The 25,091-nt window shown below is 41.7% G+C and overlaps 2 protein-coding genes across 3 annotated transcripts in view; one reads left to right on the top strand and one right to left on the bottom strand.

Annotated features, from left to right (window-relative positions):
• RRN3 (RRN3 homolog, RNA polymerase I transcription factor) overlaps positions 1–23,589 on the bottom strand; it is a 50,536-nt gene extending 26,947 nt beyond the window's left edge. The window contains exons 1-9 of the mRNA XM_030211084.1: positions 23,502–23,589; positions 20,989–21,097; positions 17,102–17,158; positions 14,588–14,677; positions 13,195–13,324; positions 11,430–11,489; positions 10,686–10,749; positions 8,063–8,132; positions 465–563 (exon numbers count right to left, since the gene is read on the bottom strand). Coding sequence (XP_030066944.1) covers positions 465–563; positions 8,063–8,132; positions 10,686–10,749; positions 11,430–11,489; positions 13,195–13,324; positions 14,588–14,677; positions 17,102–17,158; positions 20,989–21,084 — 666 coding nt within the window. The 5' untranslated portion in view covers positions 21,085–21,097; positions 23,502–23,589. The remainder of the gene's footprint in view (positions 1–464; positions 564–8,062; positions 8,133–10,685; positions 10,750–11,429; positions 11,490–13,194; positions 13,325–14,587; positions 14,678–17,101; positions 17,159–20,988; positions 21,098–23,501) is intronic.
• Positions 23,590–23,644: 55 nt separating this feature from the next.
• NTAN1 (N-terminal asparagine amidase) overlaps positions 23,645–25,091 on the top strand; it is a 44,198-nt gene continuing 42,751 nt past the window's right edge. Inside the window, exons 1-2 of one of the 2 annotated variants that reach the window (XM_030211085.1) lie at positions 23,645–24,132; positions 24,558–24,660. In XM_030211085.1, coding sequence (XP_030066945.1) covers positions 23,671–24,132; positions 24,558–24,660 — 565 coding nt within the window. In that variant the 5' untranslated portion in view covers positions 23,645–23,670. The remainder of the gene's footprint in view (positions 24,133–24,557; positions 24,661–25,091) is intronic. The other variant, XM_030211086.1, reaches the window with a different exon arrangement.

Below are 25,091 nucleotides of genomic sequence, written 5' to 3'. Positions count from 1 at the left end.
CCCCAGTGTGTGTACTGATTCCTGAATAAAACAAACATTCTCCTTAGGTAGCAAGAGTTTGTCAATTGTGAAAATATTTGCTTTAGTGAAATTGCCAAAATATGAGTGAGAGACTTATCAGTAAGGATCCATATATAATCCTCACACACTAAAATCTGGTGATTTAGCTGTTTCCTTCTGGCTTTAAGTCTGTTTTGACCCTGTTGAAATCTGTGAAGCTGTGGGTTATGGGAAGGAGAAAGGTGGATTTGGGAAAGGCAGAGGAGATACTGGAGAGGAGGGAGCAATGTTGGACCTGGAGGTGGAGGGCAGGGGAGGGAGCAATGTGGGCCCAACCTCAATTTATACCCAGGTTATAGCATTTTTGGCCCTAAAACTGCCCTTGACTTATACATGATTGACTTATAGATGCTATTTACCATTCCATATATATGTACTTATTAGACAAGTTCTCCAATACTTACATCCATCTTTAACAGCTTTTCAGTGACAAGATGCAGAATTTCAAGTCTCAGTACTGGGAAGTAAATGGTCGTTCGAAGCAGGTTATGTATATAGCATTCCTGCCACAGAAGAAAACCCAAGTAAGAAGACAGACAATAAAAGGACATGAGGCAGCTTATACTGCCCATTGCATCCACCAATAACAACCTGCTCCAATATCCTGCAATTGTTTTAAGGCAGCAGGAGGTCCTCACAAACACATCTTCATGGTGGGATCAGGTGTGGGCCATCAATGTCCTCGAGGGCCACAACCCAGTCAGGTTTTCCACAACAAATATGTATAAGATTGATTTGCATGTACTGCTTCCATTGTATAAAAAAAATTGATCTCATGCATATTCTTGGGAAACACTGCTTTAAGTCAGCTACATTTCAGCTCATAGAGATATGGTTGCCCTCATCTATCTGCAATCCATGTGCTATTTTATAAATCCTCTGATAGCATTCTTAACTTCACAATAAACTGCCTATCAGAAAACGTGTGTATTTACACATCAAGCAAAAACTGCACAACAAAGTACTGTATTTAAAGAAGATTACAAAGCGCCTATACATTTGGTGAGCTGGAAATTTACAGCTATGGCTGCTAAGAGGAAAACAGTGAGACTCGTTAGTCTAGGCCACAGCTTGTGAAACTCACACACAAAAGGAGGAGAGAAAAGCACTAATGAACCAGCTCCTGAATGGGATATTAAAGTAAGGAGATCAGAGAGCTCCATATCATAAGAGATAGTCTACGTCAGCATCTCTGAACTTATACTACTGCTATTCTTAGAAAAAACGAATTACAAATCCACAGAAAATGTGGTAAAACCAAAACTGGTTCTGTTACTATTATACGACACAAAGGAATTTGGCCACCTTGGAATCAATTTTCAAACTGCCCATATTCCTGCAAAGTCTGAGAATGTGTTATTACCTAATACCTGCACCATAAAAAATACGTGTAGATTTGAAAAGGTAATCTATGTGCATTATTTTCCTCCACTGACCTAACTCCCTCCTGAACACCTTCTCCTAATGCAGCTAAAAGTACATTTTGGGTCTGATTTTAACACAAGATGGCCAGGTGAGGCGGATAGACTGGCCATTATTTTTTATAGATACCTATGTGCATTTATTAAAACAACACCTAGTATTGTTGTACAAGTTGAAAGTAGTGTAAATCTGTCATTATTGATGATTGTACTTTTACAATTTCGTTCTCAATAAAAATTGTTAAATATAAAATCTATTAAAAAAAACCAAACAACACCACCACCTAGTAACAGCCCCAATAACACACAAATGTCATCTCACACACTTATACCTGTTCCAAGGCAGGTGTGAATATGTGCACATATTTGTATATTTTTTTAAAAATACGCACATACAGTGCAACTCTGACTCAGCGCCAGCCAATCTATGCCTACATGTATAGATATAGGGGCTCATTTTCTGTGTGTGTATTTCCTATGCATGTGTGCAGTCATGCAACTTGGCTTTATACCTAAAAATCTTCGTAAAATAAATCTATACTCTGGAGCCTTACATGTGCTTCTGCTGGCTTAGGAATATAACAATTTTTTTTTTTTTTATATCAATTTTTATTGATAACACTTGAACACAATACATCAAATAATTCAATCAATACATAGGAGATGTCATCAAGCTTATAATTTTTCTCCCTCTTCCCCCAACTCCCCCCCCCCCCTCTCTATCCCCACCCTCAACTCTTTCCCACTACCGGTTCTGTTAACAGTTCAATATCTTGCTTCTCGCTACGGGTGTCAGAGTGTCCCAAAACGGGAGCCAGACTTTACAGAACTGGTCTCCTTTTTTTGAGGCTAAGTCTCCCACTTTTTTCTTTTCTAGCATGCAGCATTGCATCATGGCTCCTCGCCATTGTGGTGTTCCAGGTGGGTCTGGTTGCAGCCACAATTGTAGTATGGTGCGTTTGCCCATCAAGACTACTCTTTTCAAGAACTCTTTAAGTCCCTCTGGTGACTTGCCACGAATCCTATAGACATCAAATAGCTGTCCTGGCGTTGGTTGCCATTGAATGTTCCACATTTGCGATACTTGTTGTCCCAGTTTTATCCAGAAGGGGGTCACTTTTGAGCAATACCAAAACATATGTCCTAGAGATGCTCCCACAGTTCCACATTTTGGGCAGTCGTCTGTTGTTCTCAGGGTTGCCTTATAAGCCCTGTGTGGTGATATGTACAGTCTCATGAGAAATTTGTAGTGCATTTCCTGCCAAGTCACATTCTCTGTCACCCGATACACACCCATTAAGCACAGTTTGATCTGTTCTGGGTCCGGTTTCCACCGCAGCTCCTGATGCCATTGTTGTGACACTTGCGTGTAGTCAAGTGTCTCCTGTAAATCTCTTAGATGATGGTGGAAATACTTAAGCGGTACTTTTAACTGTGCTTCCAGGCCCAGCATCTCACTCATGGATTCCCATACTTGCTGAGTAAGAGCCAATGTAGGCAATGTTCGTATGTAATGTTTGAGCTGCATATATTGGAAATAGTCTTTTTGTCCGAGTCCGAATTCTGTGCACAGGGCCTGGAATGTTTTAATGGTCCCTGTCTCAGACACCACCTGAAATAAGTATTTAATACCACAAATCTCCCATTTCTTGAACAAAGCAGAGTTCCCCCCCTCTGGGAATGCTAGGTTACCTTTAATGGGTAGAAGCGGAGACACTACACTGTTCCATTTGTTTTTCTTACTCAACCATTTCCATGTTTTCCGCAAAGGGTTCAATAGAAATCTATATGGGCCCAGGTTTGGGAGTTCTTCTGATGGGGCATGTAGCCAGTAAGCAAATCCCATTGGGGCCATCAGCAAGGCTTCCACTTTCGTGCAGGAGAAAAACTCCCTTGAGCGAAACCAGTCTGATAAGTGCCTCAGATTACAGGCGATTGATATAAGTTTTAAGTCAAGTAGTCCCAGTCCCCCTTTTAGACAAGGCCTCATAAGTTTATGTAAACCAATGCGTGCACGTTTTCCCTGCCACAAGAATGTTGTAAGGGTTTTACGTAGCCACCTCTCCTCTTTATATCCCAATATAGCGGGAATCATCTGGAAGATGTATGTCCATTTGGGAAAAATAAACATGTTATACATGGTGATTCTTCCCCTCAAAGACAGAGGTAGGCCCTGCCATCCTTGCAGAGCTTCTTTTGTATGCCTCTTCAAGGGGTCCATATTCTCTTTGTACAGATTTGTTAAATCCCTCGGTACATTAACCCCTAGGTACTTGAGTGTGCCCACGGCCCATTGAAAGGGGAAGGGGCCCTCCCATTCCTTTTGCACGGTTTCCTGTACTGAAAGGGCCAATGATTTTTGCAAATTTAATTGTAACCCTGAGTAAAACCCAAATTCATCTATGACTTCTAGTAGGCGTTGGACTGAGGTCTTCGGATGAGTAAGTGTAAGGAGCATATCATCAGCGAAGGCCAGTGTTTTTATTAATGTCCCGTGTAGTGTGACTCCCTGTATGTCCGGGTCTAGTAGCATTGTGCGCAAGAGTGGCTCTAAGTATAAGAGGAACAATAGAGGGGACAATGGGCATCCCTGCCTGGTGCCGCGCTCCACTTTAAAGGGTTTAGATCTGGTGCCATTTATTAATATTTGGGCTGTGGTATTTTTGTATAGTGTTTTCGTGGCATCTAAAAACCAGCCATCCAAGCCCGTGTGCTCAAGTACCTGGAACATGTAATCCCAGTTAACTTTATCAAACGCTTTGGCTGCATCTAGGCTAACCAATAGGAGAGGGTCTCCTGTAGCCTGCCCATACGCCACTGCTAAGAGGGCTTTCCGTACCTGTTGAACCGCCTGACGGCCCTTAACAAACCCTACCTGGTGTTCTCCGATCAACATTGGTATGTGATACATCAGTCTATTTGCCAGTATTCGGGACAGGATCTTGACATCAACATTAATAAGGGAGATGGGTCTATAAGATTCTACTTGATCTTTGGGTTTACCCGGCTTAGAAATTAAGGTAATTAACGCTTCGTTCTCTCTGGGCGAAAAGGATCCCCTAGCAACCACTGCATCTAAATAGTCCGCCAACGCCCCACACAGTTGTGGTGTCAGCATTTTATAATATTCATTGGAGAAGCCGTCCAATCCTGGTGCTGATCCTATTTGTAGGGCTTTTATTACTTTAAATACTTCTTGTGTTTGTAGGGGCGCAGATAATATTTGACGGGCTTCCTCTGGCAATCGTGGCATTTTTGCATCTTCTAAATAATCTTTAGTCAGGGGGCCTTGGACCCTATTTTTGGGAGTATACATCTGCGTAAAGTGTTCATAGAATGTATTTACTATATCTTGTAATTGGTTAAGTTTGTCTCCCTTAGAATTTTCAATCACGGGGATAAATCGCTGTGCAGTGGTTGCCTTTGCCACCCTTGCCAATAGTTTCCCAGATTTATTCCCAAATCGCTGAAAATTTAGGCGTCGCGCTGTTAATTGTTTCTTTGCTTGCTCATGTATCAGGGAATTTAATGCTACTAGGGCAGCTGACATGGAGTCTCTATTGGCTATTGTTGGGTTACTCAAGTATTTCCTCTTGGCCTTCATATATACTGTTTCTGAATGTAGTAGCCCAGCCGCCAGGCGCTTTTTCCTAGCACACTGAAATGCTATTACTTCTCCCCTCATAACCGCCTTAGAAGCTTCCCAATATGTTATAGGTGAGTCACATGATATCAGGTTTGTATCTTCGTATAATTGCCATTTTTCTTGCAGGTGAGCTAGCAGTTGTTTATCCTGATACAAATATGCAGGGAATCTCCATTTGTTACCCTCTCCACCACCCCCACCTACGTTAATTTCCACCCAGATCATGTTATGGTCCGATATTTCCATAGGGCCGATAGTGGCTTTCTGGACTTTAAAGAACCAGGATTGTGATATTAGTATGTAATCAATTCTAGACCAGGAAGAATGTACTTTAGACTGATGTGTATAGTCCTTTGTGGTAGGGTGGAGGGCACGCCATGGGTCAACTAATTGGAGATGTTTACAGAGCGCTGGTATCCCTTTCCCTGACCCTGGGATAGCCGTGGGTGAGGATCTATCCAGACTCGGGTCTAGTACTTGATTGAAGTCTCCCGCCCATATCCAGGGGGCATCAGTATGTTGCAGTCCTAATGCTATAAGGGTCTGGAAAAAATTTGGGCTATAAGCATTTGGAGCATATATTGCACAGATGTAAAACTTTTGCCCTTGGTAGTTTATCTGTAAAAGTACAATTCGTCCCTCAGTGTCTCTGTAGATTAATTTGGTTGTGCAAGGTAATCCCTTACGGATGAGTATTACCACCCCGCTCTTCCTATTACCCGAAGAGGAGAAGTGGCTTTCACCCACCCATTGTTGACAAAGTTTTTCGTGTTCTGTGTCAGACAGCTTTGTTTCCTGTAAGCAGGCAATATCTATACTTTGCCGCTTTATCTGGGTCAGGATTTTATATCGTTTTACAGGTGATGTGATACCTGAAACATTCCATGATAATATTTTAAGTCCAGATCGACTAATCTTTTCTTTGTTTCGTTGGAACTATTATAAATATCATCAAGGTAGTCCTCCGGGAGCCCAGCCTCCCCCGGAGGGTGTATGATTTAATGTGTAGTTTAATGTTCAGGAGAACTTGCGTTATCCCTAACACTCCATATCTAAGAACAGACGTTATTAAGAACCTCCCCTCTATTTTGCTACGTGTCCCCACTCCTATCACTTCCCTCCCATCCTCTCCCACCCCCCTCCCTCCCTCCCTCCCTATACCTAACCCCCTTTCCTCCCCCCCTTGTTCCCAAAGTTGCCTCGAGAGGGATAACCCCATCCAGGCAGAGTCACAGCATGCCGGTTCCCCGCTCACCCCCAGGCCCCTCAATGTTACAATTAAACTTATAAAGTTATAACCTCTATGTATAAAGTCTTTACATTATTTTTTTTTATCCCGTCAGGATAGTTCAATCAATCACAAGTTATGCTCACCACCACATGTCCAAAACCGGATCAAGCCGGTGCTTCCTGACTTTTCAGTTCTTGGTTAATATATTGCAGTGCTGAGTGTTCTGATGTAAAAGATATCCATTTCCCGTTGTTCATGATTTTTAGTGTAGCAGGGTAAAGTAGCATAAATCTGGTGTTTTGTTCAATCAAAGCTGTGCACACCGGGTGGAATTTTCTTTCTTTCTTGTATGCTGGCTGAGTAATCTTGAAATATGCGGATCTGGGCACCCGCGTAGGTTAGGGAATCTCTTTTCTGACGGAATCCCTGTAGGATTTCTTCTTTATGGATATAGTTGTGAACTTTCATAATTACTACTCTGGGTTTTGATCCATGTTGGCGTGGTTTCCCCAGCCTGTGTGCTCTTTCAATGCATAGTGGGCCTCTGCTGTCTGAGATAGCAAATTCTTTAGAAAGCCAGCTTTCAAGCAATGTACCCAGATTTTTATCAGGAATTGTTTCGGGCAGGCCCACCAGCCTAAGATTACATCGTCTGGCTCTGTTCTCCAGTTCATCCAGCTTCTCCTCTTGGGCAGCCAGGCGTTTCTTAAGGTTGGAAAGTTCTGGCTCATGTTGTTGCCAAGTCTCTTCAATTTCCACCTCCGTGATCTCCTTCTGCTAGCGATCTCACCCATCCGGCCATCTAATTTCTCCAGCTTCCCCTCTAATGTAAGGAATCGGGGTTCCAGCGCTGTACTCACCGCCGCTACTAATTGCGCAAGCTGTCTGGCGGTAAATTCAGCTTCGCCTCGCGGCGATGCAGCCGCCATCTTGGATTCGCCGCTCGCTACCGGGAGCTTTTCTTTTTCGTTCTTCGAGCTCTTCCTCGTGCTTCCAAGCGGCATGGGAACGAGGAATGGGTCCATACACCTTCCGCAACACTTTGACGGGACTAGGATGATGTTTTTGAGGTCAGTTTAGTTCGTAGGGCGCCAGGAGCGGGCAGGGTCCGCGGAGCAGCACAAAAGCGTTGCTACTGCTCCAACTGCATCACGTGACCTCCGGAATATAACAATTTTAAAAAGCTGTTTTAATCAGGAAAATGACTTTTGAAAATTGTCCTCTTTATGTCAAGCTGCTTCAATGGGCTCTGTCATTATCCTAAATATGAGGATCATACATTTAGCTGTGAGCAGCTTAGCGACTCATAACAGAGCAGGAAATTATAAGTGGTTCTCTCTTTAGAGTTGGACTGGTATATGGTCATATTTCCTGGTCTTTAAGAGGTGACCCTTTCACACATACGTAAACACTGGTAAATAACTTGGTGTGCCCAGCAGCACGGCTCAGCAGTATGGTAGTTATACTGGATGAATATCTAGAAGTGGAGAAGCTCTATTGGTTTACTATGTAAAAGTGGAGAAACTTTATTAGGCAGTTGGTACCAAAGTTTTCAATGTGCAATTCTGAACACCTCAGGGTAAAATTTAATTCCACTGAATCCTGCAACTTGTAAGCTCAAAAATGTCCTCAGAAGCAAAAAGGGAAAAGAAATCTGCTGTAAGCTCACTCAGATATTCCCTCAAATACACATCTGACACTTACCAAAGTTCTTGCTGGTTTACTGATGAAGGGAAACATATGAACCAGTATTGGCATCAGAAACCGGGGGGTTCTGTCAGAAAAAGATCACAGAAAATCTGGCTTACATACAGCACAATATTAAAAAGGAAGCGCAGGAAATAGCTTCATCCTGAAGAGAGGACAGAAATTATGGGAAAACGACAACATGCACAGTTCAAGCACGACTAACTGCTCTCTTGCACTGTTGTGCAGATACTACGAAACAAGGCAAGCTAGCCTGGAGGATTCAGATTGTCTACATACCCTGGAGTACTTTACTATTCCTATTTGTGTCTAATTTACATGAAGGACAATATCTGATCAACCCTTTGCACCTATGAACTTGCAAGCTCCTTTTCAAAAGAAAAGTGCCAGAAAAGTTTCCTTTTAAAAATGTCTTGCCTGGCAAGGACTGCAGGTAAGCATCAGCAATATTCGCATGTGCAAGCTCCCTGAGAAAGCACGAGCAGAGAGCTTATTACTTCCTGTGTGTACTTGCCAGGATGTCCCCAACCCCACCCCTTTTGCCTCAAACTGGGTAGGATGTGGCAATTTTGAAAGAGGCCTTCTTTGTGGGTAAACACCTTTTTACCCATTGATGATCCCTTTAAAAAGCGTCTCCCATTTTTTAACCTTGTTGACTGCCATTGAATTTCAATAAAAACTACAGTACGTATGAATGGTTCATGGCCCAGGAATCACAATATATCCTTTTTGTAATATATTATTCTACCATGAAGTGGCTCAGATATAAACAAATGTTTATGTTTATTCCTCACTTGAAATACTGCCTTTATATATGCTACTTTTTTGTCCCTAATGGGCTCACAATCTAAGGTTTTGTACCTGAGGCAATGGAGGATTAAGTGACTTGCTCAAGGTTACAAGGAGCTGCAAATGGGAATTGAACCCAGTTCCCCAGGATCACAACTCACTACACTAACCATTAGGTTACTCTTCCACTCCAAACTGCTTCTCTTCTACCTGTGGTGGACTATACCACCAAACAATGGTACTTAGAAGTAAATCATACTCTTTTTTCACATTTTAATGCACTTGAAAGAAAAAAAATCTAACCAAACCTAAATCCCACACCATATCCCAGGTAAACCAGCTTCCTCTCTCATACCACATCTGTAACATGTACAAAAAGTTTCTAAGTTTTCAAAAAAACTGAAAGTTTTCTTTTTCCTCTATTAAGTCAATTCAGACACTACATGAGCTATTTGAAAAACAGTCGCCTGAACAATATAACCAGTCACAGAGAAAAGGAATATATGGGCATTTCCCAAAAGGGTGAAATATATCTTCACTGCCTTTTAGCTCAAGGCAAGTTTACATTTAAAAATACTAGGTATTTTCCTGTCCCTGAAGGGCTTATAAGCTAAGTTTGTACCTGAGGCAATGAAGGGTAAAGTGATTTGCCTAAGATCACAAGCAGCCACAGCAGGATAAGAACCAAGCTTCCCTGGTTCTCAGCCTACTGCTTTATGGGGAAGGAGAGCTTTTAGCCAGGTGGCTATGAGGGAATGGAACAAACTGCCACAAGAACTGAAGCATATGTCATCCCTTTATGGTTTTAGAAAATAAATAACATTTCAGAGCTCTTCTAATATGGTAGAAGAAGCCATGAAAAGTTTAATATTAGGTTACACCTCCAGAACAGAGAAACAGGAAGTGTCGATGGTGTTCCACTGTCTACCAAACCATATGGTATCCTCAGTTCAGGGGACAGAGGGAAAGTGACAAACACAGGATCCTGCAGAAGGTAGATTTCCTGACTGGAGGGGAAATCTCCAAGACCCTCCAAGAGCAGTAACTCTACCAGTAGGAACTGCACCCAAGTCACCTTTCCACTGTTCAATATTTTTAAGAGAATAAACATAATTGTTTGTTCGCCCTGTTTGCCTAGACTGATAAAGAATCCTGGTGGTTTGTGTTGGGTCTGTGAGCACTTTCTGGGAACTGTGGGACCACTGGGAGCGTGGCCCCTGCAACCTAGAAATCACTGGGGATAAACTGGAGAGCAGAAGACTCACCCAGAAGCGGTTATGAACCAGTTGGTGAGAGGAGGGTGCTAGTGTAGAGCACAAGCGGCAGGTGCAGGCAGACCTCAGCTGTGCTGGGAATAGATCCTCTAAGTGGCAGTGGAGTAACCTCAGGCGGGTGGCTAGACGTTTTGGGACACAACCCAAAGGCAAGTCTCCTGTGTCAGAGCACACAGTGTTACATCCAAGCCATAAAGCCAGCCTCAAGGAACACCAACATGAAATAAAAATATATACACTTTGTCTGGCCCCACTTCCTTCTGTCATCTCTTAATTGAAGTGGAAGAAAGAAAAAGCATATGAAGGCCGAAAGCTTCAATACATTGAAACATAGAAAAATGTAGGCAGGTAAAGACCATATCAACTATCCAGTCCGCTCACACATGCCATCTACTCTCCCTATCACTCCCTTAGAGATCCTATGTACTTGTCCCAAGATACTGTTTTCGTCTCCACCACTTCCACCGGGAGGCCATTCCATGAACTCATCGCCCTTTCCCTTTCAGTTCTGAAAAACTATAAACCCGACAGCAAAAGCTTTATGGAGGAATACTTACGAAGGCACGTATCTTGCCACTATTTGCAATGCTGTGTGACAGGTATCAAAATTTTCAGGCAGATCTGTAATAAAGTGATCAGGATAATACTTATAGTAAGAGAATGAAAAGAATAACAAGAACTGGCCAAGGCAGCTCTTTCCACAACAACTTGACATAGACTTTCAGAACTGGGAAGACTGTACTCAGCCTAAGGCCAGAGAAGCTAAGAAGTAAAAATGCTTTCAGCCGGACATTCTCTGCTGTCATCACGTTCTGTTTCTCACAAATATGCTGTTTATGCTGAAGAACCTATAATTAAAACCCTGTGGAAAGGAGCATCTTCTCCTGCTTCTAGCCATAAGGTGCAGCAAGGTGTGTCCAATCAGAAAATAGCTATTTATGAAGGCAACTAATAACAAAGCTGCCTAGAAGATACCTGCCCTCCAACAGCTGTTTCACTACAATGAACAGATCAAAAAGCCACTCTTTCTATATCATACATACAATCATTTAAGTCAAATAATTTATGTCAGCATATGGCCCAGAAATCCATTTGTTAATACTGTTCACACCTAGTTGTCAGAATCACATTTGGTTATTGGGGGGGGGAGGGAAGTTGACAAATTGTTTGGAGGGTTGCTTCACAAACACTCTCAGGTCTGTTTGTCATGCTAACATTTTTTTAATTCATATCATTTGCACGCTCCTCCACTGCAAACATTCCGATTAATCACTTGACACATATTACACATTAACACCTACTTTCATCCTCATCTTCAGAATCTGAAATATCCACATCACCTTCCCTTATGATTACTCGAGCTGTTAGGAAAAAATAAAACATGAAACAACATTAGCTCTGTTTACTCACAAGCATATCCTTTCAAAGCAGACTATCAAAAATCACTACAGACTTAATCAAGGTATAGGAAAGACATTCCAAAACTAAAGCAATTCCATGACACTCCTGACCCAGCTTCTAATATCTTAGCATTTTTAGCAGAGTTACTTAAAATGATCGCATTCAGCAATAGCAACATGTTCTCAATGTAACACCAATTTGTAATCTTTCACTCTGGAATGGTGACTGCCATAACGGAACATTGTAAGCCACATTGAGCCTGCAAACAGGTGGGAAAATGTGGGATACAAATGCAACAAATAAATAAATAAATAGCATTCATGGTTCACTTAATCATCTTTAACTCTACATAACTTCAAGAAACCAAAGAGAAAAAACAAAAAATAAATTGATGTTAATTTCTGATTGCATATATTGTAATGGGCTAACCGGAAGGAATAACTAGGGCTAAATTTAAGTATGATGGCTTTGTTTATTTATTAGGATTTATTTACCGCCTTTTTGAAGGAATTCACTCAAGTCGGCGTACAGTAAGAATAGATCAAACATGAGCAACAGACAATTACAGCAGTAAAAATATTCAAAAACAACACAAAGTATGGCATGGTATACTACGTACAATGTCAACAGAATACGTAATAGAACATTATAATTGATAGTGAAGGGTAAATCAAAGATGTAACATATAGATAGGTAAGAAAGTAGGAAGAGTTAGAAAGTAAGGTGACTTTTTGTTATAAAAATAACTTACTTTGTTATAAACAGTTTTTGTTTTTCATCAGCAAAATGTTTGTACAAAGACTTATGTACATTTGGCAATGTAATTTATAATTGTACAAGGTCATTATCTTGAGCACAATAAAAATGATTTAAACAAACTGTTAAAACTTTTTTTTTTGTTTCTGTGTGTATATTTTCCTATGTGAAATCACTCTCCTCTTCCAAGTCACTCATTAAGTAGTAGAGTATTAAAGGTCTTACCTGCTAATTTGCTTTCCTTGAGTATCTCTAGACCATTCATGACTACTGTGGAACTTAACAGAAGAGTAAAATAAACAAAACAATACAGATGGTGAGAGATCCACTGTAATAGACAGGAAAGAACACTAAGGGGTCTGGGCCTGTTTGGTTCCTGTACCCCTGGAATCTCTCATCGTCTGTTTTGTTTTTTTAAATTTTGTTTTATTCTTCTGTTAAGTTCCATGATAGTTGGGAACGGTCTGGAGCAGACGATAAAGAAATGTTATTCCTGCAAGTACTTTGTACAAGTGACCAAGCTGAGCGTATAATACACAAGCATAAAATATACATAAAATTGTGCAATATATATTATTGAATTAGTTATAGATTTTTAGTAGCTGTATTAATCCTGGAGAAAAATGGATTCTTATAATCCTTTATTGAGACTTCAAATAAAGTCTTGAAAGTACCTTATGATATTATGCTCATATGATAGTCCAATTAAAGTCATCACAGCCTACAAACAATTCTGACACTTAAAACCATAAAAATAAAATGCTAAATACATCAAGCACATACAAGCTAACATTTTTGCAGCCAATATTCTACATTATAGCAAGAATTTAAAGTCCAAAACATCTGGTTTAATTATCATTTGAACACAGAATTCCAGCATTGGAGAAGTAGGAAAAAAAAAAAACTTACGAGGTGTAAAATTTGAGACAATCATACTGAGACAGGGTCGAAGATAGATCGTCTGTGCAGATACCAGATTCCCTAGAAAAGACAAGTATTCCTCCACAACAGCTTTGCTTCTCCTTAGCCAAGGCATCTTCTGAAATATAATAATCAACAAGTAGCGTCAGGGTCTTGTCCATCAAACAGGAATCAGGCAATTCCCAAGAAAATAAAATGTGATTGCCGAGTTGCATTTCTTTAGACAGTGTTTTAATCCCTTTTCCCAAAAAACATCTACATCTTAGGATCATACCATACTAGCTGATAGTTGATTAAAACTGTGATACAGTAGTAAAGATATAGAAATACAAGCAACAGATTCACTTAGCAGCAACTTATCAGGAACCTGTCTAGTGGTATTGCTAGAAGGCTAGGGCTATTCAGCTTGGAGAAGAGACGGCTGAGGGGAGACATGATAGAGGTATATAAAATAATGAGTGGAGTGGAACAGGTGGATGTGAAGCGTCTGTTTACGCTTTCCAAAAATACTAGGACTAGGGGGCATGCGATGAAACTACAGTGTAGTAAATTTAAAACAAATCGGAGAAAACTTTTCTTCACCCAACGTATAATTAACTCTGGAATTTGTTGCTGGAGAAAGTGGTGAAGGCGGTTAGCTTAGCAGAGTTTAAAAAGGGGTTGGCCGGTTTCCTAAAGGACAAGTCCATAAACCGCTACTAAACGGACTTGGGAAAAATCCACAATTCCAGGAATAACATGTACAGAATGTTTGTACATTTGGGAAGCTTGCCAGGTGCCCTTGGCCTGGATTGGCCGCTGTCGTGGACAGGATGCTGGGCTCGATGGACCCTTGGTCTTTTCCCAGTATGGCATTACTTATGTACTTATGTATCTGTCTGCTGCTAGTACAAAGGAAATGGCATTTCAATTCTTTAAAATGTGATCAGGCACCAGATGGGGAGGGCCAGGAAAGAGGAGCAGTAGCCCATCAGAACCAGAAAGAGGAAAGTTGGCAGTTGGGGTAAGGGGGTTTTTGGGGCTGAACTGAGGTATAATGGCTGCCAGGGTAGGAGAAGTAATGACTGGGGTTGGGAGAAAAAGCAACTGCTGGTGGGGCCACAGTGAGGAGTGGTCATTGGGTTGCAAAAGAAAGGAGGAAGGCTGAAGGGGGAGGGGGAGAAAGCACAAAAAATATATTGTATATATCCCAAAGAAAAATATGCATAACAAGAAAAATAAACCCATGAGATTAAAACAAACAAACAAAAGCTATAAAGAAGTCTCCTCCTGGTGCCTAAGAATTTTGGTTGATGCCTATGTTTTTTTGAAAAAGTGATTCAACCCTGATTTGAACTGCAAAGATATTTAAAGAACTGTATGAGTGGGCTTATATACTTACAAGGACAATGTTGACTAATTGCTCAAAGTCTTTCGTCAGGTACATAACCGAAACACGGAATTCATGCAACCAGTTTATTATCTGGGCGTCCTTAAAGAAAGCATGTAAGATACAAACAGTTGAAACAAAAGTGTTAACAACATTATCCAAAGTTTTTAAGCACATTTCACGCTTTTTAGCACCTCCAAGTGCTCTTCTACATATCATTCCACTTATTCAAGGATGAGCTCTTGCCTAGATATGCCTGTGGATTTCTCCCACCTGATGTTGAATACATCTGACCTTATATTTCTGCTCCCTGAAAATGTTAAAATAATCTGGGTCACAAGCAAGACATTCTCTCTTCTGATGCCAATTTAGGTTAGCAGATCTCAAATTCTTTGGGCCATGACACACCAGGTATTGGCTCCACTTTGTTGTGGCACATCACCCTCCCACTTCCTCCCTCCACCATTGCTACTCCTCCTTGAATCATCATTTTTCCTTCCCCTGACATCAGCACCCTCTCTTCCTTTCTCGCCTGGCATCACCACCTTTGTTTCAGTCTTCTGGAAAGCATACCGCCAGCAGGGGGAGTTAACAAGCAGTTCTCTTTGCCTCCACATCCTATGCCAGCTTTCTTTCTGAAACTGAAATCACATGACAACTCAGTTTTGTGAGATCTAATCTGAGAAAATGGCACCAAGCAAAAGAGCACTGTTTACTGATTCTCCCTGCTGGTGGAAAGCCATAACATGGTGGAAGGTGGGGAGGAGCGGAAAGAAGCCGTCTATCGGCAGCGGCTGTGACCTGTTCCCATATTCCCTGTGCAGGCAGTCGCATTTTTTGTACCACATCAGTTGAGAACCTCTGGTTTAAGGAAGGAAACCACCTTCCTCTGTCTCCGGTCTCGAATGGACAAAAATTTGAAATATTTTTTGCCAGTGAATTAATCAAACTGAAGTTGGCATGCATGTGGAGGGTACGAGGGGCAGTACCTGACAATTCAGTGAAGGGCTCGGGGGTGAGGGCACTCCAATTTCAAGAAAATACAAGCAACAAGAGCTAATAAAATGTGATGCATATTTCTGCACCACGTCAGTTGAAAAGTCAGTCAGGCTGAAATGCTCCAACACAAATGCACTTAAAAGAAGAAAAAATTCCCATTGAAAGCCATTTTCTCCAGAATCTGGGGCTGTTTCCTGTATATTAACCTCCTGCAAAGCCTGGGAACCAATCATTTCTGAAGAGGCTCGTAGAACACTGCCTAGAGGGAATAGGGATTTTCTTAGTGCATGCCTGGCCCCTAATCTCAGTCCTACTGTCCAATGTTTTCTGACCTTACCAGTCAAGTTTTCAGGATACCCATAACAAATATGCCTGCTAATGCCTTGTTCTCCGTTCTTTTTGAACTTGGCCTGCCCTAAGACATAGTACAGAACTTCCTTGTAAATGTTAATAAGCTTTGCCATTAAGAGTGGACTTTGGGACATTTGGAGTTGCCATTATATTCAATGCAGGTCTCAAAGTGAAATGTAACTTGAGTCAGGACTCATTTTAGTGCCCCGAGTCCAGAGCAGGATTATGACGACTGGATAGGTACACTTTAAACTGCATTGTTAAAAATAATAATTAGTACACTGCATTAATGACTTTGGGACAGATGATTATCTTGATGAGCTATTTATCAACAGTTCACCGAAGCGGTAGTAGTGTGGCTTGATAGATGAAGTCCTTTTAATAACAGCTATTGAGTGATGCAGGATTAATGCTCATGCTACAACATATTGGGACATGAGGATGGGTTTTTGGTTGTTGATATGATTTGTTTGTGGAGCAAAATAGTCACATTCATTGAAACCCAAGTATCTCTCAAACATGTTCCTGGTGGCTGTCCTGAAAATTCAACTGGTTAGGTATTACCTCTAGGACAGAGGAATACTGTCTGAAAAGTGTATAATGTGAAACACCCTCAGATAGCATTCCAGCCTTACCGACTACCCCAAAACCATGTAGATGGCACAGGCATCAGACTTGACACAGCTGCGTTTCAGCAGTAAACTCTGCATCAGGAGTCAAAAGATCCAAAAAATATAACCTCCACACATGTAAACAGCCATTTATACATCTTCACAAGCAGCAACCAATGAAGCAGCACTTAGGCGTTTGTGCTTCCAGCTCTGAGTCAAAGGTTATAATTTTCGGATCTTTTGACTCCTGACGCAGACTTTACTGCCAAAACAAAACACAGCTGTGTCGAGTCTGATCCCTGTGCCATCTGTGTACTTTATCGTAGACTTTGTTTAATAAAGGATCTCCCTAGAGTATAATGCTCTTGTGTCCCTTGTCTCTTTTGGTGTATCTCCTCTCTGCTCTAGTTTCCAGAAGAATCCATGAGGGGTTTCTCCTCCTTTCTGCGCTTTCCTTTGCACTGCAGAAAACGCCACATTTATGTTAATTTTCAAACAGCAACCAAGAAAATAATATGTGCGTGATACATTTCACATCAAATACAGTTTGGATTTTTTTTTTTACCTTTATGTCTGGATCTAACAACTGATGTTTCAATAACTCATAGTCATTGATATCACCCTTCAAAATTAAGAAAAAAAGAAAGGTTAGAATTAATGAAAGCCCCCAAAGAAATCTCTCACTTCATCCATAACACCGTATTTGTGCCATAAAAATACAAAGTTTACATGAAAAAAAAAAAAGTCCCTTTTTTCCCCAGATTCCTGCTTCACAACCATGGATTCATACTGGTTACTAGCCAGCGTGTGCTCTACTGTGGTTTATTTCTACTCTGTGAAATAACTTTGGTGAAAAACTGGTTTTGACCACAACAGACGTCATGAGGATAAATACATCTACAATAGGCTGACTGAGTGCAGGTATAAAAAATTACTTACAAGAGTGAAGCTGGATTTCATTTAAAACAATCATGCTTTTTCTTGCCTTCTCAGCTCCCTGCAGTTTGCTCATGTATTCATACAGGATGTAATTTTATGTGTGAAGGTGATGTTATTTTTAGCCTATTTTATAACATCTTTATAAAATCAAACATATAAATGGCAAGTGACCGACTCACCTGCAAATGCGCAGTAGAGACTTCCCTCTCTGTCCCGCCTTCGCGTCAAGATGTGATGACGTCAGAGGGCGGAACAGAGAGGGAAACGGAGTCGGAGTGTCGGACACAGCCGCTGGAGCCTGGAAATGAACTTCGCGCTCACCAACCTCCACTGTCCCTCCCCCCCAATCCCCGCCCCCCTCCGTATTGGGCCCCCTGCACTGACCTGACAGCGCCTCTCACCTCCGTGTGGAAGCACTGCAGGCAGCAGCACAGTGATCTGCTGCTGCCTGCAGCGCTTTCACATGGAGGTGAGAGGCGCTGTCAGGTCAGTGCAGGGGGCCCGGCGGCGAGGAGGGTAGCTGGAAATCTCGCCCGTTTTAACGGGCTTAACGGCTAGTACTAAGAATAAACTGGCAGAGATTGTGAATAGATTGAAGCTGCTGACAATTATGCATACTCCAGGCTTAAACGTTTGCCTGGATGTGTGCACAAATTGCAACTCCGCCTGTGCTCTGCCCCAGAACATGGTTACATTATACATGGGTCAAGCAAAAGCATGTTAAGAAACACAAGTAATTGCACTTACTTTTATACATGTAACACTGGGGCAATTTGGTTAAAAAAAAGTCCTTATATGTGCATAAACAAAGATTACAAAAGAATGACACCTGCACAAACTAGAACACATGGAGGCGTATTTTCAAAGCACTTAGACTTACCAAGTTACATTGAAATCTATGGAACTTTGTAAGGCTAAGTGCTTTGAAAATGAGCCCCATGGCCTACAGCTCAATAAGTATGAGTTCACATCCTAGTCAGAATTCCAAAACAATGTGAAATAAAGAAGTTGGAAATATGAACAGTCTCAGACTGTGGCAAATAACGGCAATGCGCTAGATCTCAGTCTAGAATTCCTGAACGGGCATGATTGTGACTTTCTCTGGCCCAAGATGGCAAAGGTAGAGATTCTAGATTGGTGGGAGATGGGTTGGGAAGATAGCTGCCAGCTGACAAACTGTGTGGAGGGTACATCTTGAAACTGATGCCTCTAAGGGCCTCAGACTGATAAGGGGACCCAGATTGCCTTAGTAGGCTCTCTTGGGAACAACATGGGAAGGAAACAAAACAAAGGAGGATGTAAAGGGATAAAAATATGAAGAAAGTATACAAAGTTACAGAGCATATGAATTCAAGAGCACTGCTGACAATACAAATTCCACCCCATCCATTCCATAAGACAATAAAGCCAGCAAAACACTAGTTTAATTAATTTAATTTTTAAAAACCTAAACTGTTGGGCTGACAGACGGGGCTGGTGGTTGGGAGGCAGGGATAGTGCTGGACAGACTTGTACGGTCTGTGCCAGAGCCAGTGGTGGGCAGCGGGACTGGTGGTTGGGAGGTGGGGATAGTGCTGGACAGACTTGTACGGTCTGTGCCAGAGCCGGTGGTTGGGAGGCAGGGCTGATGGTTGGGAGGTGAGGATAGTGCTGGGCAGACTTATACGGTCTGTGCCAGAGCCGGTGGTTGGGAGGAGGGGCAGGTGGTTGGGAGGCGGGGATAGTGCTGGGCAGACTTATACGGTCTGTGCCCTGAAGAGCACAGGTACAAATCAAAGTAAGGTATACACAAAAAGCAGCAAATATGAGCTATCTTGTTGGGCAGACTGGATGGACCGTGCAGGTCTTTTTCTGCCGTCATCTACTATGTTACTATGTTATGCAAAAGGGTGCTATATTCATCAGTTATCCATATATCTTTATGTGAATATTCAGTCATCTTATTCATATTAGCTGCACAACTGAAGACCTAATTTTATATATATAATTTGTGAGGTTCACTTGAACACACAAATTTATCTGTGTAGAGGCTGAATATTACTGAAGTGTGGGTAATTCTATAAATAAGGAGCTAACATTTACGTGGTGAATGAATAGGATTAGATTCATTATATGGCACCTAAATTTCCATGCAGATTATAGAATACACCAAGCGCTCGTCTGCACGACTAAATTTAATCATGAGCAGTTACGCCAAGTAAAACTTGGTGTAAATCCTGATGCCTAAATTAGACGCAGACCGGGTATATTCTATAACAATGCCCACAGATTTGAGAATCGCCCACAACCTGCCCATTCCTCACCCCCTTTTCAACTACGCAACTTAGAATTTACACACATCACTTTGCAGAATACGCTTAGACAGTTGAGCCCGTAAATTCTAATGCCAATTAAGTGTCAATAATTGCTTAAGTTCAATTATCAGTGTCAACTGGCTTAAGCTAATTAAGTTGCACGCACAAATCTGGAATACAACTGGATTTGCGCGTGCAACTTAAGTCGCGCTATATAGAACCAAGGGATGATGACTAGAATGCCAGCATATGTGCGTGTATGTTCTAATCGGTAAATACATGCTTATCTTACCTAGCACATATTTTACAGTACACATAGGCAGAGTGTGGGTGGGACTTCCATTTATATGTGTTAATTTATAGAATACTATCGTGCACATATCGCAAGCATCTAGGCATGAAACTTTACACCAGCTCTATGGCTGGCATAAGTGCTTGTGTCTAACCACATATGCAAGCGTACCCAGTTATCCCAGTATTCTATAAAGGAAAACAGGTGCCTACTGTCCTTTATAGAACAGGTTTCTAAAGTGGTGGCTTTTTATATAATTGCCCTCTATAAGGGCAGTTCTGTAACTGAGTGCCTTAACGTGTTTACATTTACAGAATACTGGAACTTTTACAGGTAAGCGTACATTTAATCCCCCAGATTCTATATATGGTGCTTTCAGTTGTGTGTGCAAATTTGGATGCACGTCCAATTTGTGCACTCAACTTAACGAGCCAACTAGTGCTGATAATTGGGCAATAATGAGCAATAATCAGCAATAATTTAAAATAATTAGAATTTGTGTGCGTATCTTTTTAGGCATATTCTATGAAGATGTGCACATAAATTCTAGTGCGCAGATCCAAAAAGGGGGCACGGCCATGAAAGGGGCATGAGTGGGTCAGGAGTGTTCCTAAAATTTATGTGTCGTCATAGAATTAGTGGGATCCGCGCCTAATTCAGACATGAGGATTTATACCAAGTTTTCACTGGTGTAAATGGTTGCGCCTAAATGTCACAGTTCCCAGCGCTAAGCGCTAGTTTATAAACCGCACCGAACTCTAAGTGTGGTTTACAGAATACTGCTAAGAACTATTTTTTTTCGGCACTGATTTTTTAGGTGCCGTTTATAAAATCTAGTTTTGTCTCAGCCTTAATTATTCTGTATTTTAATTAAATGGTTATACATGCACAATGCCCTTTATCTGCTGCTAGCTTTTGCTCTCTCACCTGTTTGTATTTCACCAACACATCTGCTACTGTCCCACCAAACCGCACCGTTTTCCTGGGCGGTGATACAATAAAGTCTTTCTCCGGTGCCAACATTTTGAACCTTCTTCTGTATTTAAGAAAAAACAAAGAAAGAGATGGCTTAACCTTAAGCTAACAGTCTTATCACTTAAGCTATTAGCAAAAGTGTGGCTCTGCAAACCACACGGTCTTCCACAAACTGGGAGTCTGACTCATCATGTAATGTAGCTTAAGTCCAATCAGGGAACGGTACTGGCCAGTCCAGGTTCACAGTGGATACTGACTGGAAGCAGAAACCTACTTAATTATGTTGCTCAGGGAGCAGTTAAAAAAAACCCCACTGAAATTATTAAAAATAGAAACATGCAACTTTTATTCCGCAAATGATCAAATCAGTTTTGATTGGAATCACAACATAGTTGGCTAGCTATTTCTCGCAAATACAATTCAACCCATTTCAGTTCAGCTATAGTGATAAATACAATTCAAATGCTTAAACAGCAAAAAGATAAGAAATTGATATAAACAAAAAGACATATAGTCAGACTGAGATCTTATAACAATTGGTAAGTCATTCCAAACTGGAGCTGCTTGATAAATTGCCTCATCGGCAAAGAAATATTACAGACTTACTTTTAAGAAACACCTAAAAACTTAACTTGTTTACTCAGGCATTTTTTCCCTGATGTTTTCATTGTGCTGTACTTTGATGACAGTATGCAGCCAAGTTTGCACTGTTTAGTGATTTTTATATATTTTATTGTAACCTGTCTAGGAACAGGAAAGCTAGAAATGTTTTAAATAAATAATGCTAGCACAATCCTGTTCTCCGAGGACCGAGGACCATGTATTCTCACAACTGACCCGAAGTTTCTAACGCACCATTAAATTTAAGGTACGTTAAATGCTAACGCACTTAAACATTTCTATGGGTGCATTAGCGTTTAATGCACATAAACCATTTACGCGCATAAAAAACACTAACGCGCCCATAGCGCACCTTAGTAAACATAGGCGTAAAGCTGCTCCAGAGAGGGACAGGAGGTATGGCAGCAGCTAGGTGGGTGGCGGTATCAAATGCTGGGTTGGGGAAGTTGGTTTGCATATTTTCAAAGCACTTAGCCTTCCAAAGTTCCATAGAAATCTATGGAACTTTGGAAGGCTAAGTGCTTTGAAAATATGCCTCATAGCTCCTCATTGTCCCAGGCTGGCTCCTCTTCACTGGGAGTGTCTGAGCTGTACAGAAGCTGCCTAGGAAGAAAAATGACACTAGGACAGTGGTTCCCAAGCCTGGTCCTGGAGGCACCCCAACCAGTCAAGTTTTCAAGATATCCACAATGAATATTCATGAGAGAGATTTGCATGTACTGGAGGAAGTACATGCAAATCTCTCTCATGAATATTCATTGTGGATATCCTGAAAACCTGACTGGCTGGGGTGCCTCCAGTATTAGTATACCATACAATATTTATTTAAAATACTTATGCTCCTAGCAGATTACAATAACATACATAATCAAAACAACCAACTACTTAACAGATAATAAAAAAATACAAAATAAACAAATTTACAAATCATACAAAACAAACTCCACATCATGTCACAATTCAACTGTATACTGGCGGGGTTGGTACTAGTAGAATGTAACTTCTCAGAGATTGCCCAGTTGGTGGTGGTATTAAAGAGTACCAATCAGAAAAGTCACAAGGTCCGAGGAGGCTGGATGTTTGGGAACAGCAGCCACTATAGTAAGAGCTGCAATTTAAAGCACTGTATTATAAAGTCTATAGTTTAGACATGAGAAGGCAGTAGGCATGATAGCTGTGAACTGAACAGGCCATCTTGCATTCTAATCTACACATAAGAGCGTTGAACACTAAGGAAAGAGGACAAAATGTGCTCTGGAAAAGCTGTGAATATTATTGGGGGGGGGAGACCACACGCTGTGGCCGGCAGTTGGATATATTCTTAGCAATATGGATAGACATAACTATTAGATTGGAAGAGTCCTATGTCCAGTTTCGTAAACTTTTGAAAACATATCTGTTTCAAAATACTTTCGATAATAATCTGGGATTAAAAAAAGGGGACAAATAGGCAGAATAAATGCGCAGTAAAAATAATATGTTTGCTTATATAGTATGTTGTGAATGGTTGTCCAATGTCTATTGGTATTTTCTATCAAATCAATGGATTTCTATTTTACGACGTAAACCGTTCTGTTTTGTTAATGCAATTAGAAACGGTACAGTAAATAAACGAACGAACTGCATATACTGGATGGGCCAATTGGTCATCGTCTGTTGTCACCTACTAAAAGAATTAAAATGGTGGTAGTGGGCATAATAACCTCCCAAGCTGTTAGTGGTGGAGCTAAAATTCAGTACTTGCCATCCTGCCTTCTCACCCCACTCCTCTGCCAGATGACAGCTAGAGATCTTCCTCAGGCCAGTGAACCCCGAAGGAAGGCCCAGAATGGCGAGAAACCTACCTGCTGTCAAGCGGTCCGGTTCACACGGGGAGAACAGCGGCGGAGCGGCAATTGCGCCAGGGCACGTGAAGCGAAAGTGCAGCCATACTGAGAGAAACAGAAAGGAAGGGTGAATGCAGAGACCCGGAACTAAACCCCCCGCGCTCAGGCCCTGTTTTCAGTAGCAACAATGGCAGGTAGGAGAAGAAAGAAACTTAAAGCAGAGCAGCCAACAGCCTCCTCCCTGACACAAACTTCCACGCGACCCTTACTGTCCCACAGTCACAGTGCCGCCAGGCGCCCGCGAGGCTCTAGACTACATTTCCCAGAATGTCGCGGGAGCCACCTACGCGAGACTTCGGATTACATTTCCCAAAGTACCGCGGTGCGTCGCGTCTGGCCGGCGGCGACGACGAGTCTTTGGACTACATTCCCCAGAGTGCTGGAGAGAGCAGCGAGGCTTTGGACTATATTTCCCAGAGTGCTGTGGGGTCGCCGGCGGCGAGCAAGTTCCGCGATTGTGCTTGTCAAGGAGGTTTGGTGCTGGCTTGTGTTGTACTTCTGCTTAGTTATGCCTCTGTTCATCGGTGATCAGCGTATTGACTTATCGCTTTCTGCAGGGCAGCTAGTGCAGAGACACTCGCATCTGGAGGTAAGGGGCGATAGTTGGGAGATCGGGCCCGTGGTGAAATGTGCAAGTGTCAAAGACAAGCTTCTCCAACCGGAGCCCGGGGACGGTGCCTAGGGTGCGGTTTCCAGGAAGCATGGTGATTATTCATTCTCCGACACGGATCATCTCTGTGCACTGCCAGGATTGCCTTTACAGCCTGCACGCCTGTTGATAGTACATTTTTTCCCCTCTACAAAACAACGGGGTTTTATTTAGTTCATACGTTGAGCATTTTACATGAGCTGTATTTTGTCACACGATAGATTATAGGTAGTTGGTAGAAACTGAACCCTTTGCTCCCCTTTCTCTTTTAATTGAGTTTGGAGTTCAGTTCCCCACAGACATTTTAACGTGCTTTCGCTCTCCTAAATATTTTCATATCTGATTTTGTTATTATTATTTATCAGGAAAGAGCAAAAGCTTTGACATCTCAGCCTGCTCGGACAGTGGAGCCCAAAGGTTTTTTATATGTTCGACAAAGGGAGTTTGCTGTGACAACTCCTAATGATAGTAGGTACCTTACTCATCAATTTTCTTTTTATGAAACTTTATCCACTAGGATTGCATTATGAAAGGCAGCGTCTCATTTCCTTGGGGGACCCCAGTGGACAGCTGATTCATACTCATCAATAACAATAAATTACTCTTTCTTATGTAAGCAGCACGGTGTCTGTTAATATTATGTGTGCTTGTGTGTCAGGAGATGTGGCTCATTCAGATGCTAGGTAATAAGTAAAAGTTAATAAACACTTTTATTGGACTAACATAATATATTTTTTGAAGGTCAGGACAATATGAGCTAAAGGTGACAATATTGGAATACTAGTGCAACCATGCCCGTTTCGTCAAAACTGAAACGGGCTGTAGGAAGGCTCTTGTCTAAGAGATTTCTCCTCTCTCCCCTGCCCTCTCCTCCATGTCCCGCGATTCTGACCTCCCCT

The sequence above is a fragment of the Microcaecilia unicolor genome, chromosome 8 (genome assembly GCF_901765095.1).
Source record: "Microcaecilia unicolor chromosome 8, aMicUni1.1, whole genome shotgun sequence".
Lineage (NCBI taxonomy): Eukaryota > Metazoa > Chordata > Amphibia > Gymnophiona > Siphonopidae > Microcaecilia > Microcaecilia unicolor.
The sequence above is the reverse complement of the archived record's forward strand: the minus strand, read 5'-3'. Positions and strand labels throughout refer to the sequence as shown.